The sequence below is a fragment of the Apiospora marii genome (genome assembly GCF_038362585.1).
Source record: "Apiospora marii strain CBS 49790 chromosome Unknown utg000007l_segment0_segment0, whole genome shotgun sequence".
Classification (NCBI taxonomy): Eukaryota; Fungi; Ascomycota; class Sordariomycetes; order Amphisphaeriales; family Apiosporaceae; genus Apiospora; species Apiospora marii.
The window spans coordinates 2,467,817-2,487,690 of record NW_027117379.1 but is presented as its reverse complement, the minus strand read 5'-3'; the positions used below and the strand labels follow the sequence as shown (position 1 = coordinate 2,487,690).

The following is a 19,874-nucleotide window of genomic DNA, read 5'->3' as shown; positions in this document are numbered from 1 at the left end:
ACCCGAAGTAGCATCCTCCTGTGCCTTGCTAGAAGATGCAGCAGCCTCAGCCTTCTTCTTGGCTTCCATCTTCTTGATAAAGTTCGTGAAACTGCAGGCTTCGTAGTTGACTCTCGGGCGGTCCTCGTACCGAACAAGCGGTTCCATTTCTCTCATGGGCAGCATCTCTTGGCTCAGATCTATAGGCGAAGTGTCAGCGTTCGTACTTGTGAGGTGGATTGAGGGACGTGACTAACCGATATCCTTCAGAACACCAAACTGCTGGTTGGCACCACTTCGGGCGGGATCGTCCAGAGGGGGGATGCGTTGGAACAAAAGGCTGTGGAAGTGCTTGCGGATGAGCTCCTTCGTGTCGGCGTGATAGCGGTTCTTTGCTTCCACCTGCGAAAACTTCGGGTAGATGATCTGGGGATCCTTCGTGCCGATTGTGTAGCGCCAGCGGATCTCCTCGTCGACGAGGACTTGGATGAAACCGCGCTTGTAGTACTCGTTCTTTTCGCGGTTCTGGCGATTGAATGCGAGACGGGCGCTACAATGGTGATCGATGATGCGAGCCACCGCTTCGGTTCCAGCGGGCGAGTCGTAGCCCAGAACTTCAGCAACATCGTCAGCAGCACGGTACGTGAGAAGGCGGTGCTGCTGCGTTCTGTGAAGGGCCTGGAAAATCACGATGAGGTTGGCTTGCACCAAAGAAAACTTCGAGTGCTTGATGTCTCGGGGGGTGTACATGATCTGCTCCTCCAACTCAGTGTACTCGAGGGCGTTACCAATGAAGCCGTAGGGCATCTTGTTCGGCTTTTTACCTCCCGCCATCTTTGCTGAATTGATGAAAGCTGGAATGCGTTCAGTCAAGACGAAACAAGAAGAATGGAAAAAGCTGGGTTTTGTGGGAGGAAGAGATGAAAGTTCTCATATGAATTGTGGTGGGGGAAGTATGAATGAATAAGCGAAGGTCGGTTTCTTCCCCTTCTGTTATCACAGTTAGGAAGGAATCCAGAGTTCCAAATTAAGTAACTTGGGTCCTGACGTGCTGTGGTGCTTTGAGATGGTGTGTCGGGAAGTGGGAGATTACACAACAGAATAAACTTGTCAAGTCGAGTAATTTTCCTTGACTTACTTGTAGTGTGGGGGAAAAACAGAAACCCAAGCTCAAGTCAGTTGAAGGGCCTCGTGTTCAACCGTTGTGGAAGCAATTCGGGCTGGTGTGCTATAGGAGTGAACAAAAGTTGATTATTGTGGAGCTGGGTATGCGACATTGTATACAGCCACTAACCAATCAAATCTGGGCAACTTGGGGGGGCTTGGGGGAGCTAAGGGGAGCTTAGGGGAGCTAAGGGGAGCTGAGGGGAGCTTATTGCCTACTGACCAGTCTTCTCTGATGATGGCCGCATGGTTGAATTATCGGTCATGTGTACCGATCTAGCACCAAACCCGAAGCTTGATAAGATCTGGATGGACTTTGGCTCTCCCTCCATTTACTCGCACAGATGATAGTGATGATTCAGAACCCAAGTTAATCGGCATGCCAAGCCCCTCCGACCTTGAAGACCAAAAGGCTTGACACATCTAGGTGTTGGTCTTGCAGGATCGACCATTGGGTATGACAAGTGCTCTAGGCTGGCCCTAGAGTGGCTCTTCCCTACTTGTGATAGGATAGGCACACTTTGTGTCCCTTGTGAATTTACATTTTCGGAAATTCTTCATTTTCATAGCCATCGAGCTGAAGCCTCCCAGTTGAACCATTGGCTGTTATAAGTTTTTACTGTCTCCATCAAGGGTGGTCGCGTAACCAGATCAACCGCCGTGTGTGCCCATCTAAAGATAGAGATCTCAAGCTTCATATGAACATGATCATTTCCCCCATGCTTACTCGCAAAGGAGCAAACGATACGTCCGTCAGTTTCTGCCTGCGCGTTAGACGGGTTTCCCGATTGCATAGTGGCACGTGTGACCAATGTTTTGATGATTAGTATCTACTGGTGGCTGCTCCTACAACGTGGACATGCTAGTAGTGATTTACATGTATGCGCAATTGGCCCAAGCTCTTTGTGTTGAGCAGTGAAGGTGGGGTTATGTAACGAATAAGTTGCAGTTTCCAGCAGGGTGGCACAATGGCTTAGCGGTTATGTGTGCCGGTCTCAATCAGATGATCCTGACGCTACGAAGTTATAGAGGGTGGCACCTCCGGATGTTCGTAGAGTGGTTCGGGTGATGGTTCGAGATCCCGCGCCTCCTTGGAAGGTGAGGGTGTTCCTCTGTTCCACCACTTGGCTAGGCCCTCTGCGATCCCAGCTATCCCTCGAGGTGTGGGCAGCATTCAAGAGACTAGCCACCTCTTGAATCTGTACCCCCAGGATGTGGCAATGGCTGGGTAGCCAACTTTCTTTTTTGGTCTTTTGTTTTCTGATACTATATTCGTTCGCGAGATGCTGCTGGACCTTTCAATCCCGCACTCTCCCCAAAATACAGGCTTCCTCATCTTGCTACTAGTAAAAATACTGGTATTAGTCTCTACATCGTAAGGCATTTCCCATATTCCATCCACTATGTCATAAGTGCAGTAATGCCAGGACGCCAAAATACCAATCTGCCATAGCTCCTGGAAGGGTCGCAAAGTGACAAGCACTCAAGAGCTCCTGGGGGGCTTGCGTACAGCAAGGGAACTGGAAGCAAGTACGGGCAATCGTTTGCACCTAGGTAGCTACAGCACCTAAGTCAATTGAGAGGTACAATCAAACTGTAGCTAGCACAGCCATAGTAGGTACCTAACGCAAAGACCACAGTTCGAATCCGGGGTTGTGCAAATAAATCAAATTACTTTTTACTTTTCTTTCTTCGTTGACCCTCAAGCAATTACCACGACAACCATATACTCGAGCAGGTGCATGCCACACAAACCGACGTCAGCTCCCATAAAAGGATGAATACGAAGCCTTGTTCAAGCATTTTGACTTAACATGGCATGCTATGGGCAGTACACAATTAACCCAATCTGATCAGCCGCCTGCACCACTACGAGAGGTAAGCAAGAGAGGAGGAATATGATACCGGGCCGGAAAACACTTAGTGGGATCCCCAATTGCTACAAAGTTACAACGTATGCTGGCAACGGTAAGCTGCAGTGAATATGTCTGGCACTCGCGTCCTTTCGGTGCATTGCTGACGCATGCCAAAGAAAATTCTACCTTTTTCCAGTATGTTTCCAAGAAATCGATGAGCATCAATCAATGACAGGACATGTTGGATGGATGGGCTATGTATGGCAAGTTGAGAGTGGTCAAGCAAGAGGCAGTTATAAAGAAAAGACTAAAAAAAAAGTTGGTAGGTGCCAGAACTGAAACCACGCCCGGAGGAAGGCATCCTAGAGAGTGGCTAATTCTCTAGAAGCCAACCTCGCCCGGTAGAATAACAGACGACGGGGATCTCAGCCACGAATAGCAGGGTTTGAACCATCTCCAAGTATCGGTATGTGAAGCTCCCTCCGTGCGGGGACTAAGAGATACGAAAGGTTGCCAGCCCCCCGTACCCAAGACAACATCATCCGACACAGATCATTTGATCCAAACCGGTCACATAGCCATTAAGCCAAATGGACCACCCTGAAAGAAAGCTGCAATTATTGCGTTACATAACCCCCCAACCGTTCCCAATTGCAGCAATTAGTAAGCTGTCACATGACTGCACCACCTCCCCGACCTCATTGCAGTGCCGCATAGTTTCAACACCAGATAACTGTCAAGTCATACAATTTGATGCATTGAGTCTCGTCACGATCTCTCTTCTACTTCTATTTATGCGTAGCTTCAGCATTGTGATCGCCAGCCAACGACATGCAAAACATGAAGTTGTCCTTCCTCCCCTCATCGCCTCCCTCCTCATCCCACCACCACCACCACCGCCGCCGCCACTCACCCAACTAAAGCTTCATCTTAACCTCGCCGCCGCGAAACTTCTTCTGCGCCTTGACCACCAAAACCAGCTGCTGTGCGGTGACTAACAACTCCATATTCTCGTCGCAAATAGAAAAACATTCAGATCCATGCGTCCCCCTTGCGCACCCGCGTAAACACCCGCCGCAACTCCTCGCCAGGCTCAACCCGCCGTTTGCACTCTGCATTCAGCGTCACCGTCATGTTGAACACCTCGGCCCGGGGCACCGCCGCCAGGGTATGGTGCCGCGTCAGCGGTAGCGTCTCGCCGTGCATGATGGCCGGTAGCCTGTTCGGGTCCGGCTTGTGGGCCTCGACGGCGGCGAAGTCGGGTATCGGGCGCGATGGGTGGGGCTTCAGGAACCAGCCCTCCGTGGTGGGGGCCGATGGGCCAACGGGCTTTGTCAGGTCGCTGGCCACTAATACCAGCGCCAAGACCCGGAGCTTGCTCTTTTTGCTCGTACTGCACTTGCAGATGGCTCGTGAGGTGGCCCAGCTTGATCTGCATTATAGTGACGTCGCCGCCGGTGCACTTGCAGGCCCGCGTGAACTTGATGTGCGTCTTCAGGACGTCTGGTTGGGTCGGGAGACGCTGATAATTCAAGATCCGTACATATGGCCTTGTCTAGCAAATGACTCCTTATTTATAAATAGAATACTTGCTTGAACCTACTGTCCAGTCATTGTGCCGGGAAACTGTGTATGTACCAGGTCCCGTCCCTTTGAGGTTGAAATGCTGTCTTAGTAGTTTGGCCATGTCTTCCTAACAACAGATGCGCTTGCAGTATGTGGCTTAGATTGTAATCTAGTTGGAATCCAAATGAAAGGAGAAGAACCTGCCCTGCATTGAGATCTAGATGGGTCTCTTGGTTCTAAATCCAATGCCCATATGAGGTGTTGCAGCTTCAAGGGGTCTGGTTTGTCCGTGGCTGGACCCAAGCGAGATAACATGACTCTGTCCTATGAGCTTCAACTTACTGGCGATACCGAGACCCTTCCAATGGCGTGCTGATATATGTCGGCACTGAGAGCCACGAATAAAACCAGCACCTTCTTATGTGGAAATCGACATGTACCGTTCGCATGAGTCCTGCGCTTGTAAAAGCTGCTTACGCACTAAATAGTCGCCTATTAGTATGGGGCTCATCAGCCAATGATGCGACCACGCATACTGGTACCAAATGAGACACTGAAGTGAAGTTGGAATAACCTATTTGGTTTGCATTTGAGTTGACGCTAGCGAAGCTAATGGGGGACGCAAATGTATACGATGGACCTAAATGGTGATGAGAACAACATAACATAAACGAACTTGGTGTAATTAAGGATTAAGGATTTCTACCACCTGTGTGTGACAACGGGGTATTTGGGGGTCGCAGGCACGATGGAGATAGTTTGGAGCGTGTATACGAAGACGAACCAATTTGATCATCGACACAAAACACCAGAAAGGGCCACCCGCAATGGAAACATTACGAGTAGAACTCATTACAATCAATATCTGGTACCATGGATACCCGGAGGGAACAGTCCGGTTTTATTAACATTTCTCCGGCAATAGAGGTTCCTGCCTCTTCCTCCCGTGACAACTCAATCTATCAAAGGGGAATAAATCTCAAAGTGCCTTTCCCAGCGCCATGCTTTCCTACGGAAGTAAATATCAAGCCTGTCTCTGTACGTGACATGCTGTCGGTAATGAGTTACCACTGCATCCAACATAGATACAAGACGCCTCGCTCATAACCAACTCGGGCCCGGTACATGGGGTGTCGCTGCTGGTTGTGGTGGATTGCTAGACGATCGTGTCCTTATGGCGGTATCCTCACAATCTCCTACCTCCTGGTACCTCAATTCCTGGAACCCGGAGTCATGGTGATGGTCCCCAATTACTCTGCTGCTGCCCTTGGGCTCTTCGGGTAGACTGAGTGTAGCATCCCTGAAATTGGCGGGATGGTCTCCCAATACCCCAATGTCGATCCGGTCTGGCCCCGGGATAAGAGACATGCGCAGAGGCGAGGTGATTGCGCTGGCTATGTAGCTGCCACTATCGCGCGCCGTAGAGCCGCCTCCATCAATAGGACTGGTAGCAGCTGACAAATTACCAGGAATGATCATGGACTCCCTCCGCGCCATGGCGGACCGCGCTTCTTCCGTGTCTACCACGGTGGAGGAGCTCAACGTGTCCTGGCGGTTGGGAATGAAAGCCGAGACATGATTTTGGTGGTAAGAGTAATCCCCCTCGAGCTCCACGGGGCGGACAGGGGCATCGAGCTCGGTCCAGCCTACAGGTCTGTCAAAGGCCCAGGGAAACCCGACGGCCTCGGCGGCGTCGGGCTGCGGATGCTTGACCTCGAGCTCGGTGGCGTACGGATTGATCCACCTCTGTTCACTGAAGTGCTTGAGGATCGGGAGTGGCCGCTTGAGCTTGATACGCCAGTAGGCCATGAAGCCCGTGAAGACGGCCACGGCGCCGCAGGGGAGTCCAGCTCCTAACCCAATAGCCAGGCCGTTGGACGATGTCGGCTGCCCATCGTCCGCTGGGCCGGTACTGTTTGTCGTGGGGGGCGGTCGGGCGGTCTCCCAGTGCTGAAATCCCGCGGCCGCCGGGTAGGTCGGAAGCGGGGCAACGGAGGAGGTCAAAACCGAAGCAGGAAACGTGTCCGTCGGCGAGGCGGCGGGGGTCGCCAAAGGGATGAGGGCGCCCTTGCTCGGGAAGCGGATCAGGTAGGAGCCGGAGGGGGTCGGGTTGGATTGCGCGATGCCGATCTCGCTGTTTTCTTGGTCAAAGACTACGTCTACCAACTGTCGATTAGCTAGGTCTTCTCGTCAAGGAACAAGCAACGTTGGAAGCTTACAAGTCGATCGCATGAATGCCTCGCCGAGACCAAAGGTGTCAGTCCCTTTGACAATGGCAAACTGGCATGTTGGGTTTTGGGGACTGGTGAACATATCTTTCGAGACGCGCTTGGTATCGAGATTGCTAGGTAACACCAGTGAAGACATGGAGATGTTGACCATCGGTCCTGTCGAAGCCGCCCCCGTCTCGTCTTCTGCCGAAGAAAATACAAACGAGAAGTAAGCGGGACTGTTTCCCATGTGACAGGGAATGATCGCCAGCCCCTCACGCAATGGATCCGTCGAAGCCCCGACCTCCTTGTAAATGGCCTCGACCAGGTCGCCGGGCAGTAGGATCGCGCTCGAGCCCATGAAGATCTCCACCAGCAGCGGGCGGGTTCCGAATTCTAGGACGTCCGTTCCCGTGACGCTCACGGCCAGGACGGCGCTCAGTTGAACCCCCAGGCGGTCATCCTTCGATTTGTCGAGCTGGAGGGGATAGGTCTTGAGGCGCGTCAAGGTGCCTCTGAACTTTTGCGTGTCTATGCCCCCAAACACCAAAGATCCGGCCTTTCCAGCTGGGCGCCGTCCTTTGGTTAGCCTTTGATATGAGCCCCAGGAAGGGTGGTTGAAGGAGGAAGAAGAAGCGAAGTCTGGTCCTCCACCAGATTGATGGCATCTCTCACATACGTACCCAGGTCGCCCAACCACACGCTGTAAGCACTCGTCGTCGACATGCCAGCTGCCGCAAACGCCGCCGTCAAGGAGGGGCGCGAGGTTTTCTGCGTGTCCAAGATCCCACCCAAGCCGACGACTGGTAGAAGTTCCGCGTCGTTGGCCGTGGCCCCGAAGGAGACGTTGTCTACTTTGGCGTTACCTACGTGCCAGGCGTCCGTGAAGAACTGTCCGTAAGCGCCCGGACGGTTTTGCATGGCGTACTTTTCCTTGCCTTGGGAACTGCTCGAAACGTTGGGGTCATCTGGTAGCATGCGCGCAAAGATTCCCTATGTCAACCATCTGCCCATCCGTCGAGTCTTTCTAGCGTTCTTGGCTGCGCGGGCGGTCGGGTGTAGCTTACATGTACCATGCGGACAGCCGTCGTCGTCGCACGGCGGCTGTGAGCCATCATGCAACGGCAACACGCTTAGAGTAGTAGAGACAATCCCCAGCTCGAACCTCTGCGGCGGCGATCCGATGCCAAACTCGGCCGTATATGTTAGGTTCGGGCCGGCGAGGCGTAGGCTCAGCTCGTTCGTCGTCGTTCCGCCGGCGGTGTTGGCTCGTGGGGCTCTCTGATCTGGGGTGGCGAGCCCGCGCAGTTGCTCCTGTGCTATTTGCCGCGCGTGAGTGACGGCAAGGAGAAAGGCTGCGAAAAGCGATGTTCGCATGTCGCTGTCGGGTGTTTGTGGGAAACGAAAGGAGACGGCTACATGGAGGGCGGGGGAAGGAAGCGGAACAGTTGACTGTTTGGATGCTCGTTTCTGTTGGCTCAGCAAATAGGGGAGGATAGTTTACGGAAGCCCTCAAGACGTCACGTCTTTTATTGGAAAATGTTTAGAGGGGTGGGATGTCGGAACAAGACACAATTCGGCAGAGATCCTGGGGCTCGTGGCATCGCTGGAGATAGAAAGAGGATGGGTTGAGGGGCGTATGGGCGTTCTAGCGGGCTTCGATCTGGGTAGGTAAGATGAGATCTCTGCGACAACCAACGCATTTTCAGTGCCACACAAACGCCCAGTGCCGTAAGTGGAAAACAATTCTTGGTGTGGTGGCCGGTAGTGGCCGGAGATGATCTGCGCGATGCATGATTCTTATCCTGCAGTCCTGCAGTCATAATCTTAGCCGGCATGAATAGCAAACAAACTTCTTTCCCCGTCTTATTCGCGGCTGACCGGTTGGCAGGTTGGTTCGCCCGAGTCTTGGAATGCCTGCATGACCTTGAGCCAGGTCTTCATGCCAGGGGCCCCTGCTTGGGTTGCAGACCATTTCATTGAACGACACGTGTGCGACTGACTTCTCGCCAGTTATATTGCGATTCGGAGTAAGGATTGAGAACCACCGGTCTGCTCCTAGCGTGGCAAGCAGGGATCGGTAGCAAACTCGCCTCAGCCACCCACGAGGTAAAGCAGGTTCGGGGCAGCTTCATGGCGTCGGTAGTACGGTCCGGCCGTTATTGGATACGAGTGTTTGCTCAAAAGCTAAGCCCCGAAATTATGCGGTTGGCAGGTTTTTATTACGACGCCAGAAATCAGATCAGTCATGAATCCATATCAGAGGGAAACAGGGCTTAGGCGAGCCACTCACTATGGGCGATGACGAAGCCTATGTACATCCCCTAAGCCTGCATTCAATTCCATGCTTAACAAAAAGCATGGGACCTTGAGTCACTGGCACTGCTTCATCTCTGTTAAGGCTGAATGCCTCTTTGCCCCTTTCCCAACTGGCATGGCATGGGTATTCCCAACCATGCCCGCGACTAACCCTGCTAAGGCAATGGCTGTATCCGAACAGTCTTCCCCGTCTTCGCCGACTCCCTCGCCGCATCCAAGATCTGCATAGCCACCATATTCGTATCCAACGACGTCAAATCCCCCTCCTCCTTCACGGTCCCGTCCAGCACCCCAACCAAGTACGTCAAAGGATCCCCCCTCTCCCCCGGCAAACCCGGCACCCCCTCCGCCTCCCCCAGCCCCGCCTCCGTCCTTCGCACCACCCGGTCCGCCCCCACCGTCGTCACGCTGGCATTGGTCCCGTACACCTCCATGTCTTTCCGCGCGTACGCCCAGTCCCACGACGGCATGAGCACCGCCTGGCTCCCGTCGTACCGCAGCACCACCGACGCGTCGTCGTCGACGCGCGGGTACTCGTCCGGCTTGTTGGTCTGGGCCACCGCCGTCACGCTCTCGGGCGCGCGCCCGCCGTGCAGCACCGTCGCCAGGTCGGCGCCGTAGCAGCCGAAGTCGAAGAGGGCCCCCGCGCCGTTCTGGACGGGGTCCGTCAGCCAGGGCAGCCACTCGGGGCCGACGCCGATCTCGGCGGGGCCCTGGTGGCCGTCGTGCACGACGACTTTGCGGATCGGGCCCAGCGAGCCGTTGCGGGCGGCGGACAGGGCGGCGGCGTTGCTGGCGTACCAGGTCGTCTCGTAGTTGACCAGCACGTGCACGTTGCTCTTGCGCGCGGTGTCGCGGATGGCCAGGGCGTTTTCCATGGTGGTCGAGAGCGGCTTCTCCACCATGGACGAGATGCCGTACTTGGCCGCGGCTTCAATGACGCGGCGGTGGTCGAGGATGGTGGTGTACACCAGCACCGCGTCGGGGTGCTGGTCTTGCAGCATCTGGTCTAGGTCTGTATGGAACAGGTCTGAGCTAAGGTTGTAGGCGGACGCATACTGCTGCGATAGCGCCTTGTCGGGCTCGGCGATGGCCACCAGCTGGACGTCGGTCCTCTTCAGTAAGCCGGGTAAGAGCCCGGCAACATGGCCATGGACTAGGCCGGCTATGGCCACACGTTTCGCCGCTTGCGTTCTATGGCTGGTGGCGGTTGCCGCGCATAGGGCAGCGAAGCCCAACAGTGTTGACATGAACCGCATTCTAGATATATGCCAATGAGCAAGTATGCGAGAGAGTCGCAGAGTGTTTGTTGGTGGTCATGGGAGCGGGGCTCAAGTAGTCCTATATGTACTGGTCTTAAGATGAGGTATATAGCTTGCCGAATCCGGCAGGCGTTAGGAATAAAGTTTCGGCACTCAGCTTCCCCTGAGTTGGACTATGCGCGACTAATGTGCAGCGTAACATCCAACTTCGCCAAAAAACCGCATCTACTTTCAGTTAGTTCGCGCTAGTGCAGTCGAAAGACAAAGACTACTTGAGTAAGTCGAGCCTAGATGCATCTTTACTGATGGATGATTAGTGCCGAGGCCGCCGTATCGTCCTTGTTGCCCCAGCGCGTGAAGCAGGCCGGTTTAGTTATGGTGCTTGGTATCACTCTTCAAATCTAGCTAGATTTCAAGCATGCATTATAGGTCTGCATTTTATCTTCCCTGATTTATTCATTCATAGCAAAGGATCAAGGGAGACTATCTTGACAATGTACTGAGTGGAAAAGGCCACGGTGTTTCGTCTTTAGAATCGTAGCCAAAGACATGATCTTTTCCCAAGGTCTCGTGTGTAGCGTCCTGACACCGAACAAACTTCGAAAATGACGTAGCCAGATATGGTTATACACTCCTTGAATAAAGATGACGCACAGCATCATCTCCGACCTGACAGTAAACCAATCACCATGCAGAGGCAGCAGGCACATTTTGAATCGAGGTACTCTTCTTGCTGAATACAAAAGCCGGGTAGAATCTACTGCTTTCAAATTTCCGGCCTTTGAACGCAAAAGAAGACATCAAACTTATTCCTACGCAAAAAACAACGAACATGAATAAGCAAAATCCAAAGAAAGACTCTCTTGAATCTCTGTTTGATTACCTCGTCACCGACGACGCATCTGTCGACCTCAACCTTTCATACGGTTCCACGCCCGAACTTTACTGGCACAGTGACGAGTCAGTAGTAGTTATTGGGCAGAACAAGGACGACCGTCGCGAGTCCGATCTTGAAGGTAAGGCTACGGAGAACACGGGCACAGAAGGAGCAAAGTTGCCAAACATGGGGGGTGGTACAAGACCGCAAAGCGACCCCGGGCAAGCACATCCAAAGAGCGTGGGCTCTGCCGGCTGCGCTCAGTACTGCGGCTGCTCCTGCACCACCCTCGGGCGCGAGTTCGAGGACAAGGTCCTGTCCGCCGTAGCCGACCTCATGGACCGGCACATCCGCGCCGTGATCCCCGTCCTCGTCGAAGAGGCGGTAAGGGAGGCGACCGCAGGGCTGAAGCAGGTGGCGGATGAAACCGCGCGCGAGGAGATGGACCGGCACGTCGCGGAGGCCTGCCACGAGTCGATGGAGGAGAGGGTGCAGGCCATTACGAGCCGCCTCGAGGAGCTCGACGAGAACGCGCTCGAGCGCGTGTTCATGCAAAGGTCCACGGTAGACATACTCAAGCGGCTCGTGGAGAGGGCGGAGGCTGACTTGGCGCTGATGGAGTGGGAGAAGATTTAGTTTGGCTGGGACCGAAAGGGCACAGGGATGAAGACGAATTGACCCTGCTAGTGGTCGTCTTTGATTTAGAACGTCTACAGGGAGCTTTCTTGGGTAACTTACGGCAGGGCGCCTTGAACATTGCTTCTTGCTGGTAAAGGAGTGACAAATAGTCCCTTGTCTCTCAGCCTCTGGTTGACAAAGGCCACGTGAATGAGTAAAGAGCCAACAATAGCATTGTAGCAGCATGAATCACCTTGACAACCAGCTCTTTGAGAAGGACTCTACACGAGTTATCGCATACAAAGACCTACCTTTACATTGTGCGTCTGGTTGGTTACAGTAGCACTCCTATATAGCTCAGCCAAGTAACCATACTAGAAAACAAGTACTCTCCAGCATCCTCCACTGCCACAGTCACAACGATAGGAAAGGTAAGTCAACGGTAAGTACACCACAGCGATATACTTGTGGTTGATCGAACTCAAGCTCGAGAACTTCGAAAGCTTTCGCCTATCTTCAAGCAAAAGTTAAAAGAAGGATCAAATCTCAAGTTCGTCGCTGTTTGAGTTTACAGCACTTACCGCCTCCTAAGAAGAAATCATGGCGTCATCCTCCTCCACCTCTTTCACCAGCGGCATCAACATGGACTCCCCCACGCTTGAAGCCCACCTGGACGAGCTCTTCGACGTTCTCCACCGAGGCGCCGGGCTGGATGACATGGACAAAGAAATCGCCAAGTACTCCCACGCCAACCTTGTGACTGCCGAGGACGAGGACGAGGGCGAGGACGACTCGAACGAGGATTTAGATGGCTACGTTTTCCTCAAGGACGAGGCCTCCGACTACGACGACGTGGACAGCACCACGTACCTCTACGACTTCGACTACGACACCGACGCCGACGCCGACGACTCCGCCTCGTGCTGGCCCGCGCCCCTGAAGCTCCGCAAGCCCGACGAGTACCTGGATCTCGCCGCCACGAGCCCCTACGACGAGGAGTTCGCCGCCGACGAGGTGACCAGGGGCAATGACAACGCCACCATCGCCGCCCGCCGCGGCCGGGCCAACCTCTGCATCCAGCCGCCCGCCGCCATCGACTTCAACGACGACGACGCGTCGGCCTGGCCGGTCGCGGTGCGGACGTCGGGGCTCCTGCCGACGTCCAAGCACCACCAGCGGGTCAAGGAGCAGCAGCAGCAGCAGCAACCGACGGCCCCGACCGCCCTGCAAGGGCTGCTGGAGCGGATGGACCAACAGTCCCTCAACCTGACGGACTCCGTCGCCCGCTGGGAGGCCAGCATCGCGAGAGAGATGCTCGAGATGGAGCTCGAGATGGAGCTCGAGCGGGAGCTCAAGGTGTTCGAGTCCAACGCCCGGGCAGGAAAGAGGGACCTCGTCAAGTTGTTCGAGAGCGAGATCGAGGAGCTCGACCAGCATCTGCAGAGGTATCCCGAGGACAAGGATGCGGACGAGCTCCGCTGCATGCGCACTGTCATTGAGAGAAAGCGCCAGGCGGTAGTGGCGGACCGGAAATGAGCGGGGGGTTATTTCGAACGAGTCCCGCCGGGTATCTGCGAGCTGGCGTTCTCCCCCCACCCGCGACATCTAGAGCAGTCCCTTTTGGGGTTGTTGTAGAGAAAGGGTGCGACTAATAACCTAGGTCAAAGACTGAAGAGCAATATCAGTTGCGCGCTCCTATCCCAAGAATGGTGGTCCGAGAAAGGAGAGAGAGAAGCACCAGAAAATGTGAAGAAAACACCCGAATGATCGGAACAAGCAAGATAAGGACAGCGGCGTTTCTTTTCCTTCATGTCACGGCAATGCGGAGAGCGAACCCCTCAATCGGCAAGGCCAAATGGCAGAAAGGAAAGGAGATACAGGTATCGAGTAGTAGAGTTATGTTTAATTGATGTTTTTGCGATAACTGGTAGGAATACCAAAAAGTGAAGAAAGCTAGGTGAGTGAATGCATAGAAAGCTCTTTAGGTGCCATGCCCGAACGCCTGTAGCAGCGCGTGGGGTTTGTCTGGACAGGCACAGCAGGTGGTAAGGGAGGTGTTGCTAAGTGAGATCAGCTCTGGCCCCGGCTGCATAGAAAACACCCCAACCTGCGCTCCTTACACCTGGTTGGCTTTGCCTACCGTAGTAATTGACCTTCACCTTCCATCAATGCCAGCATAGCTGACTTGACTAGAAACTGACCGCGTCTTTCAAATCACTCTGGGGACGTCATCAAAACGGAACGCGAAGAAATGCGAAGAACCTATATATCATGAATTCCCCCATCTACTCAACAACTACTCTCAACATCCATTCCATCCGTCGTAAACCGTTTATATGTACTGGGAGGGTACTCTCATACCTAACCTCGTTCTCTCCCCCACGCGCCTGACTCCTAGTAGAAAAGGGGGACCGGCACTTCCTCTCTCTCTGTATCTCTGCCTTTCGCGACGCAGCTCGTCCGCTAGCAGTCCTTCTCCCGAAGTGACCGGAGAAGTCCCCGCAACAACATCACCACCAACAACAATGCCACTAAACGCCGACCGAGGCACCTCCCCGGGTTTTGCCGATCTATGCTGGCATCGACATATGTGTGCAAAAACAAGAAGAAAAAACAATACGCGTATAATACACAACAAGCAACAATGACGACCTGTGTGATCCATGAAGACCTCCCAAGAACTCCGAAAAAGAACAGTGCAATATGACCATGCAGGGCGCTTTTGCGCGCCGCCAGATATAACCATTAGACATCACCTCGCGCCTTCGTCGTATCTCGATGCCGCTCGTCTAGATGCTGAGTTGCTGTAAAAAACCATCTTCGTCTCCAATCTCTCGTCTGTCCACCCTTCTGTTCAATACTGCTTCAAGGGGAGCCAACTTTCTTGCCGCCGCAGTCGGGAATCTTGACGCCGTCCTTCAGCTTGCGGTCGACCGTCATCAGACCCCAATGGTCCTCCCATTCCTTGCCGGGCTCGTCGAACAGGATCTTCCACGGCTCGTCGAACATCTCGAACCAGAAGTAGTTGGTGCCGTTGGCAAGGGCCTGGCAAACCCAATCCTCCATGAATTGGTTCATCTGACTGATGCCCGCAACCGAGGCGTCCGGGCAATCCGTCTTCTTGTCCGTGCCGCAGTCCGTACCTCCTTGGGAAGGCCAGCCCGTCTCGGAAATGATGTTCTTGGACTTGTCGCTCTTGAAATAGGCACCGTTATTGTTATTCCAGAAGCTGTAGGTCCAGGAAGCGGCATCCTTGGCGTTGATGCCACCAAAGAACGGGTGAATGTTGGCCATGACGTAATCAGAGACCTTGGCCAGCTCCGAATCCCACTTGTCGCCCAAGTCGCTCGTGGCGACCGGGAGGCTCATGCCGTGGCTGGTGAGGTTGGTGCGGACCGAGTCCAAGAGTTTTCCGAGTTCGCTCGTGGTCATTTGTTCACGGAAGAGAATCTCGTTGGCGACAATCAGACCCTTGAATGGCTTATCGCCGTACTCGTCCAAGATCTCCCACATCTGAGACAGCTGTCTCGCGTTTGTTGTTTTGTTGTTGTCCTGCCAAACACCCATCCAAATCTTGACGTCCTGATCCATCTTAAGTTGTCTCAGAGCGTGGATCGTCATTTGCGTCTGGTTGCAGTCGGTTCCGTAAAGACGGATCGTGTTGGTGAGCTGGGTCAGGACAGCAACATCGCGGGTGATGTTGTTCTGCGAAGGGGGGTCGTGGATGCAGTCGGGGTATTGCGTGTTCAATGGGGTGTAGTCGACACCGGGGAAGACCTTGTGAAGATCTGGGTTGTTCATCAACTTCTTGATCTCGGCAGAGTTGATGTCCAGATCACCGTTTTCCGATTGATCTTCGGTGGCACTCTTTCCACTGCCGCCAGGACCGTCGCCCTTCCTGTTAGCAAGGATACCCCCGATGACGCCGCCAGCGACGGCACCAAGCACAATGATGGCGAAGATTGTGATGATGCACCATCTCCGACGTTTCCTGCTGGTGGCCTCGGCCTTCATGAAGTCGGACTGCTCTTTGGCTCCTCGTCCTGTAGAGCCCAGGTCATATGCTCCCGCAGCCTCTCCAGTCTTGGTGTTGACCGGGTTATAATTGGCCTTGTTCTTGCCCATCAAGCCGGCTGCTGCAGCACCTCCGGCCGCAGCTCCCACCGTAGAGTTGCGATTGCTTCCGTTTCCGCTCGAGTTACCCATACTCAACATACTGTTTCTAGGCCGTCGGTAGTCAAGACCGTCGTCTCCGTCGTCCATAATCTCGTTAGGATTGACGACGCCGAGGCGAGGATCTAACCGCTGGCCGTAGGCGGCTTGAGGGTCTCGGAAAGGGTCGCTCTGCATGCTCCTGCTCGGTGTACTGCGCCCCGAATGATAGTCCGAGGGGCCTCCAGGAGATAGGCCACCGGGGGCGTTCTGGTAGTCCATACCACGACCGCCACCATAATGGTCTGGGCGCGCAGCCGCTGACGGGTCGTAGCCGTGCGCGTAGTTCTGATCATATCCCTGGTCATAGCCATAACCCGTCTGATCATACTGGGAGTTGCCGTAGGATTGGCCGGAATATTGGGACTGGCCATACTGTTGACCATAGCCCTGATGGCCGTAGTTTCCCTGGCCACCACGCATGGCGGCGAGTCGACTGTCTGCAGCTGGTGGGACGGTGGAATAGAGACTTGATCCCTGACTCCAGTCAGACCGAGCGCTGTTCTCTCTATGAGGTGGCGGTTTGGGCGGTCCGTTCGATGATTGTGCGGCGACGTAAGCACTTCCTGCAGCGGCTCCAGTCCCTGCACCAGCAATTGCACTGTTTTCGTAGCCGCGACTGTTTCTTCGTTCCTCTCTTGAGCGGCTATGGGAAGGGTCTTGGTGGCCACCAGGTCGATGTGCGCCGCGGGCTGCTGCTGTCGAACGGGCCGGAGAAGTTTGAGTTTGGTCTCGATAGGTGGAAGGCGGCTCGTCTTGGTAATATCGTGGCTGCGACTGCTCCCGGCGTGTATGTTTATGGGGAGAGGATTGAGTTGCTGGTGGGTATTGGGCCTGGGAAGAATGGCTGTACGGGTCGTTGGGATTGTCCAAGGGGGCGTGCTCGCCTCCGTCGGACCCAAACGAATATCGACGATCCATAGTCGTCGCGGTACTCAGTCCTACCCGTGCCAAATCAAATACCAGCAGCGACAGGGCCCCCTCTGGTGGGTCGGGAATGTGCAGGTTTGGAGGGATTGGAATGGTACCCTCGGGTAAATTACTCGACCAGCAAAGCAAGCAGGGCAAGACAAGACGGCTCGAATAGTTGTCGGTAGGGATGAATTGAGTTTCGAGTGGGATCGGAGGTGGGTTTGCTGGAGACCACCACGGCTTAGACGGTCCTGCGACGGATAGCGACAGGAAAAGAGTGGACAGGCCCGAATTCGCTTACTCGCCGTTCGCAGTACAATAGCGCGTGCAATAACGAGGGAATAGGCGTAGGTTAGAGCGAGGGCAATATTGAGTGACAATTGACTTGAGGCGTCAGGCGTGCGGTGTTGATGTTAGAGATTCAACTAGGGTCGGCCAGTCCTGGCTGGTGAGACAAACAAGGCGGGATCAATCAATTCTTAGTGCCAGCCCCCAAGCCAGAATCCAAGCCCCCGGGCGTAAATGCAAAGTAATGAATGCGGTCCGACTGGAAACAATGAAGAGGATATATTGGGCGGCGGAACTCCCCCTTGGAAATTCTGATATTTTTTTTTTTTTACCCAGCAGCAATTCAAGCGACCTGAGTCAATAGAATTTGTCTCTCAGATGATTTGTATCCAAGACTTGGGACGATGTTCGTGTGTGCTCGTGTATGCTCGTGATGAAACGGCTCCAAACGGTCCTTGTGGAGAGATGGGTGGGCAGTTTCGATTTGGATTGGGGATGCAGTGCGGGCGCGCGCAGACAAAGAATGGGAAAATGGCACCGCTTCCTTTCTCAGCGCATGGCAACTTTGCAGCTCGTACTGGCACAGTCCCTGTTCTAAGAAAAGATCAATAGCTGCAGATGCGGTCGTCGGGGGCAGTCAGAAAAGAGGACACAAGATAATCATCAGCCCTTCGTATTCTGGGGGCGGGCACGCCTTTCTTCGTATCTTTCGGTGGGATTGTTTTGTTATCTTTTTTCTTTCCCATCTTGCGTGACGACTGTGGTTCGGCTACTGACACTTGCTACTTTGGAGGTGGTCGGTCATGGGTGACTTTCCCACCGAGGTTTAGTGTCCTTGGTATTAGCGAATCCGGTTCCTGGACCAGGTGCTGCGACTCCAGCAACCAAGCTTTTCCGCCGATCATCAACAAAATCCAACCACCCATGAGACGCAAAATTCGGTCTTGTCATGAGGTCAGGCCATCTACTTTTTTCCCCCTGCTTGTGGAGTGCATCAAGAAGGTCGGGCTCCCGCCATTTCTATTATTTACAGTTGTTGAAATTGTCAAAATTGACACACTTCGATTATGATGATTAGCTTCAGGATGCGATTCTCTTGGTCGTAAAGCTTGTCTTTTCGACAAGCTGATCCAAGGTTGATCGCTGTGGAGAATAGTGGCTGAAGATGTACGCGATTTGCGACTATCTGCGCTGTACAGTAGCTGGCACCTAGGGCCTGTAGCCTTAGCCTAGCTGGCTGCCTCTTTTGGCACAGGGCTCTTTAAGGTACCGCCACGGGCCGTCTCCATGCCAGGTTGAGTCCATGTTACGTTCAACTCTTGTCGTACGGATGCAGTGCCATGAACACAAAACTGCACACTTCATCATTGAAACAGTTGCCCACGACTTGCGATGACGGCTTGCGTCTCCATATCAGCTTCAACTCCATGACGGAGAACAATTAATTGCAGTGACGTCGCTGAACGGGTTGCAAGGACGCCGACATCCACAGGAGAACATTGACCGCTTGGTGTACAGTTACTTGCCCAAGCGCTTGGCTCGGTCGTTGGCTGAGAAACCAGGGCAGTCTGGCAGACCTGGCAGAATTGGAAGCGCTACTACCCCAACTCGAGCACAGTCATTTCGCTCAAATCGATGATCAGCCAGCCCCCCCTGGCAGCCTGCAGGGCCTGTCCAATCCGCGCAAGGTCCAGCTGTCTTATGTAAGTTCGCGTTGCATGGTGTGGTAACCTTCGCTCCGGAAATAGGTGCTGCATTGAGTGCATTTAGGAAACTCCCATTTGATTTTCCAATTGATCTTGCTTTCAAGGTTACAGTGCTCTGGGTTAGCGAATATGCAGCCCACGAACTGGTGTGAACCCCTTTTTTCTCACCTTGTTCCCCATTCCAACGGGCTGAGCTACAGGAATTGACTGGCTGTGTCGGCACCTTTTCCTGTGGCATATGGGGACGCTAGAAGACTGTGGCCATCATCAAGATGGAACCCCGGCAAGGCCAAATGAACCGGCCCTTCATCTCTGCGCCTGCGCTGCCCCGCGATTACATCATGCCGGGTTGAAGCATGTTAATTGTGCCAAGTCTTTCTGTTTTTGGAGCCTTTGCGACCGTTAGCGGCCCCCGGTTCTCCTCTGTCGTCAAGCCGTCCATGCATTAATCTAATCGGAGGTTTATTTGATGAGATACAACGTTGGCATCGCCAGCAATCTTGAATTACGCTGGATGTTGCCATCTCATTTGCGCTGCCAGGGCATGGGCTGCCATTGCCAACATTGCTGCGCCGGCCGCGGAATACGCGAACTGGCCGCCGCCTCTCGCTTGTGTTCTTCTTTCTGTCGATGTAGTGTCATATCGATTCATCATCATCAAGTGCTTACTGACCGAGACCAAAAAAGTCCCCTAAATACGAAGTGCGCTTATGGCTTGCATTTGGCAACTAAGCATGGCGCACTTCTGGGCGCACTATCTCACGCCAAGGTCGATAAGACAAACACACTAACTTACGGGCGTCCCGATGCCTTGGTTGTGGGGGTGTGTGTGGTCTGGCCTTGGTCTAGGAGTAGGAGGAAGAAGAAGGAGTGTAAGTATGGTTCAATACCTACAAACCCTTCCA

At 53.9% G+C, this 19,874-nt stretch overlaps 6 protein-coding genes across 6 annotated transcripts; 1 reads left to right on the top strand and 5 right to left on the bottom strand.

The window, feature by feature from the left end:
* Positions 1-231: 231 nt before the first annotated feature.
* Positions 232-813, bottom strand: PG985_011186 (uncharacterized protein; the record flags this gene model as incomplete). The annotated part of the gene is made up of 1 exon (XM_066830953.1): positions 232-813. One exon carries the CDS (start codon positions 811-813, stop codon positions 232-234), a length of 582 nt encoding a protein of 193 aa, XP_066681635.1.
* Positions 814-4,031: 3,218 nt separating this feature from the next.
* On the bottom strand, positions 4,032-8,152 carry PG985_011185 (aminotransferase; the record flags this gene model as incomplete). Its single annotated transcript, XM_066830952.1, has 7 exons — positions 4,032-4,328; positions 4,399-4,521; positions 4,908-4,982; positions 5,766-6,724; positions 6,785-7,342; positions 7,459-7,743; positions 7,843-8,152. 7 exons carry the CDS (start codon positions 8,150-8,152, stop codon positions 4,032-4,034), a joined length of 2,607 nt encoding a protein of 868 aa, XP_066681634.1.
* Positions 8,153-9,249: 1,097 nt separating this feature from the next.
* Positions 9,250-10,353, bottom strand: PG985_011184 (uncharacterized protein; the record flags this gene model as incomplete). The annotated part of the gene is made up of 1 exon (XM_066830951.1): positions 9,250-10,353. The coding sequence occupies one exon, from the start codon at positions 10,351-10,353 to the stop codon at positions 9,250-9,252; it is 1,104 nt and encodes a 367-aa protein (XP_066681633.1).
* Positions 10,354-11,188: 835 nt separating this feature from the next.
* On the top strand, positions 11,189-11,869 carry PG985_011183 (uncharacterized protein; the record flags this gene model as incomplete). The annotated part of the gene is made up of 1 exon (XM_066830950.1): positions 11,189-11,869. One exon carries the CDS (start codon positions 11,189-11,191, stop codon positions 11,867-11,869), a length of 681 nt encoding a protein of 226 aa, XP_066681632.1.
* A 786-nt stretch (positions 11,870-12,655) lies between these two features.
* On the bottom strand, positions 12,656-13,456 carry PG985_011182 (uncharacterized protein; the record flags this gene model as incomplete). Its single annotated transcript, XM_066830949.1, has 1 exon — positions 12,656-13,456. The coding sequence occupies one exon, from the start codon at positions 13,454-13,456 to the stop codon at positions 12,656-12,658; it is 801 nt and encodes a 266-aa protein (XP_066681631.1).
* Positions 13,457-14,716: 1,260 nt separating this feature from the next.
* Positions 14,717-16,984, bottom strand: PG985_011181 (uncharacterized protein; the record flags this gene model as incomplete). The annotated part of the gene is made up of 1 exon (XM_066830948.1): positions 14,717-16,984. One exon carries the CDS (start codon positions 16,982-16,984, stop codon positions 14,717-14,719), a length of 2,268 nt encoding a protein of 755 aa, XP_066681630.1.
* Positions 16,985-19,874: the final 2,890 nt, after the last annotated feature.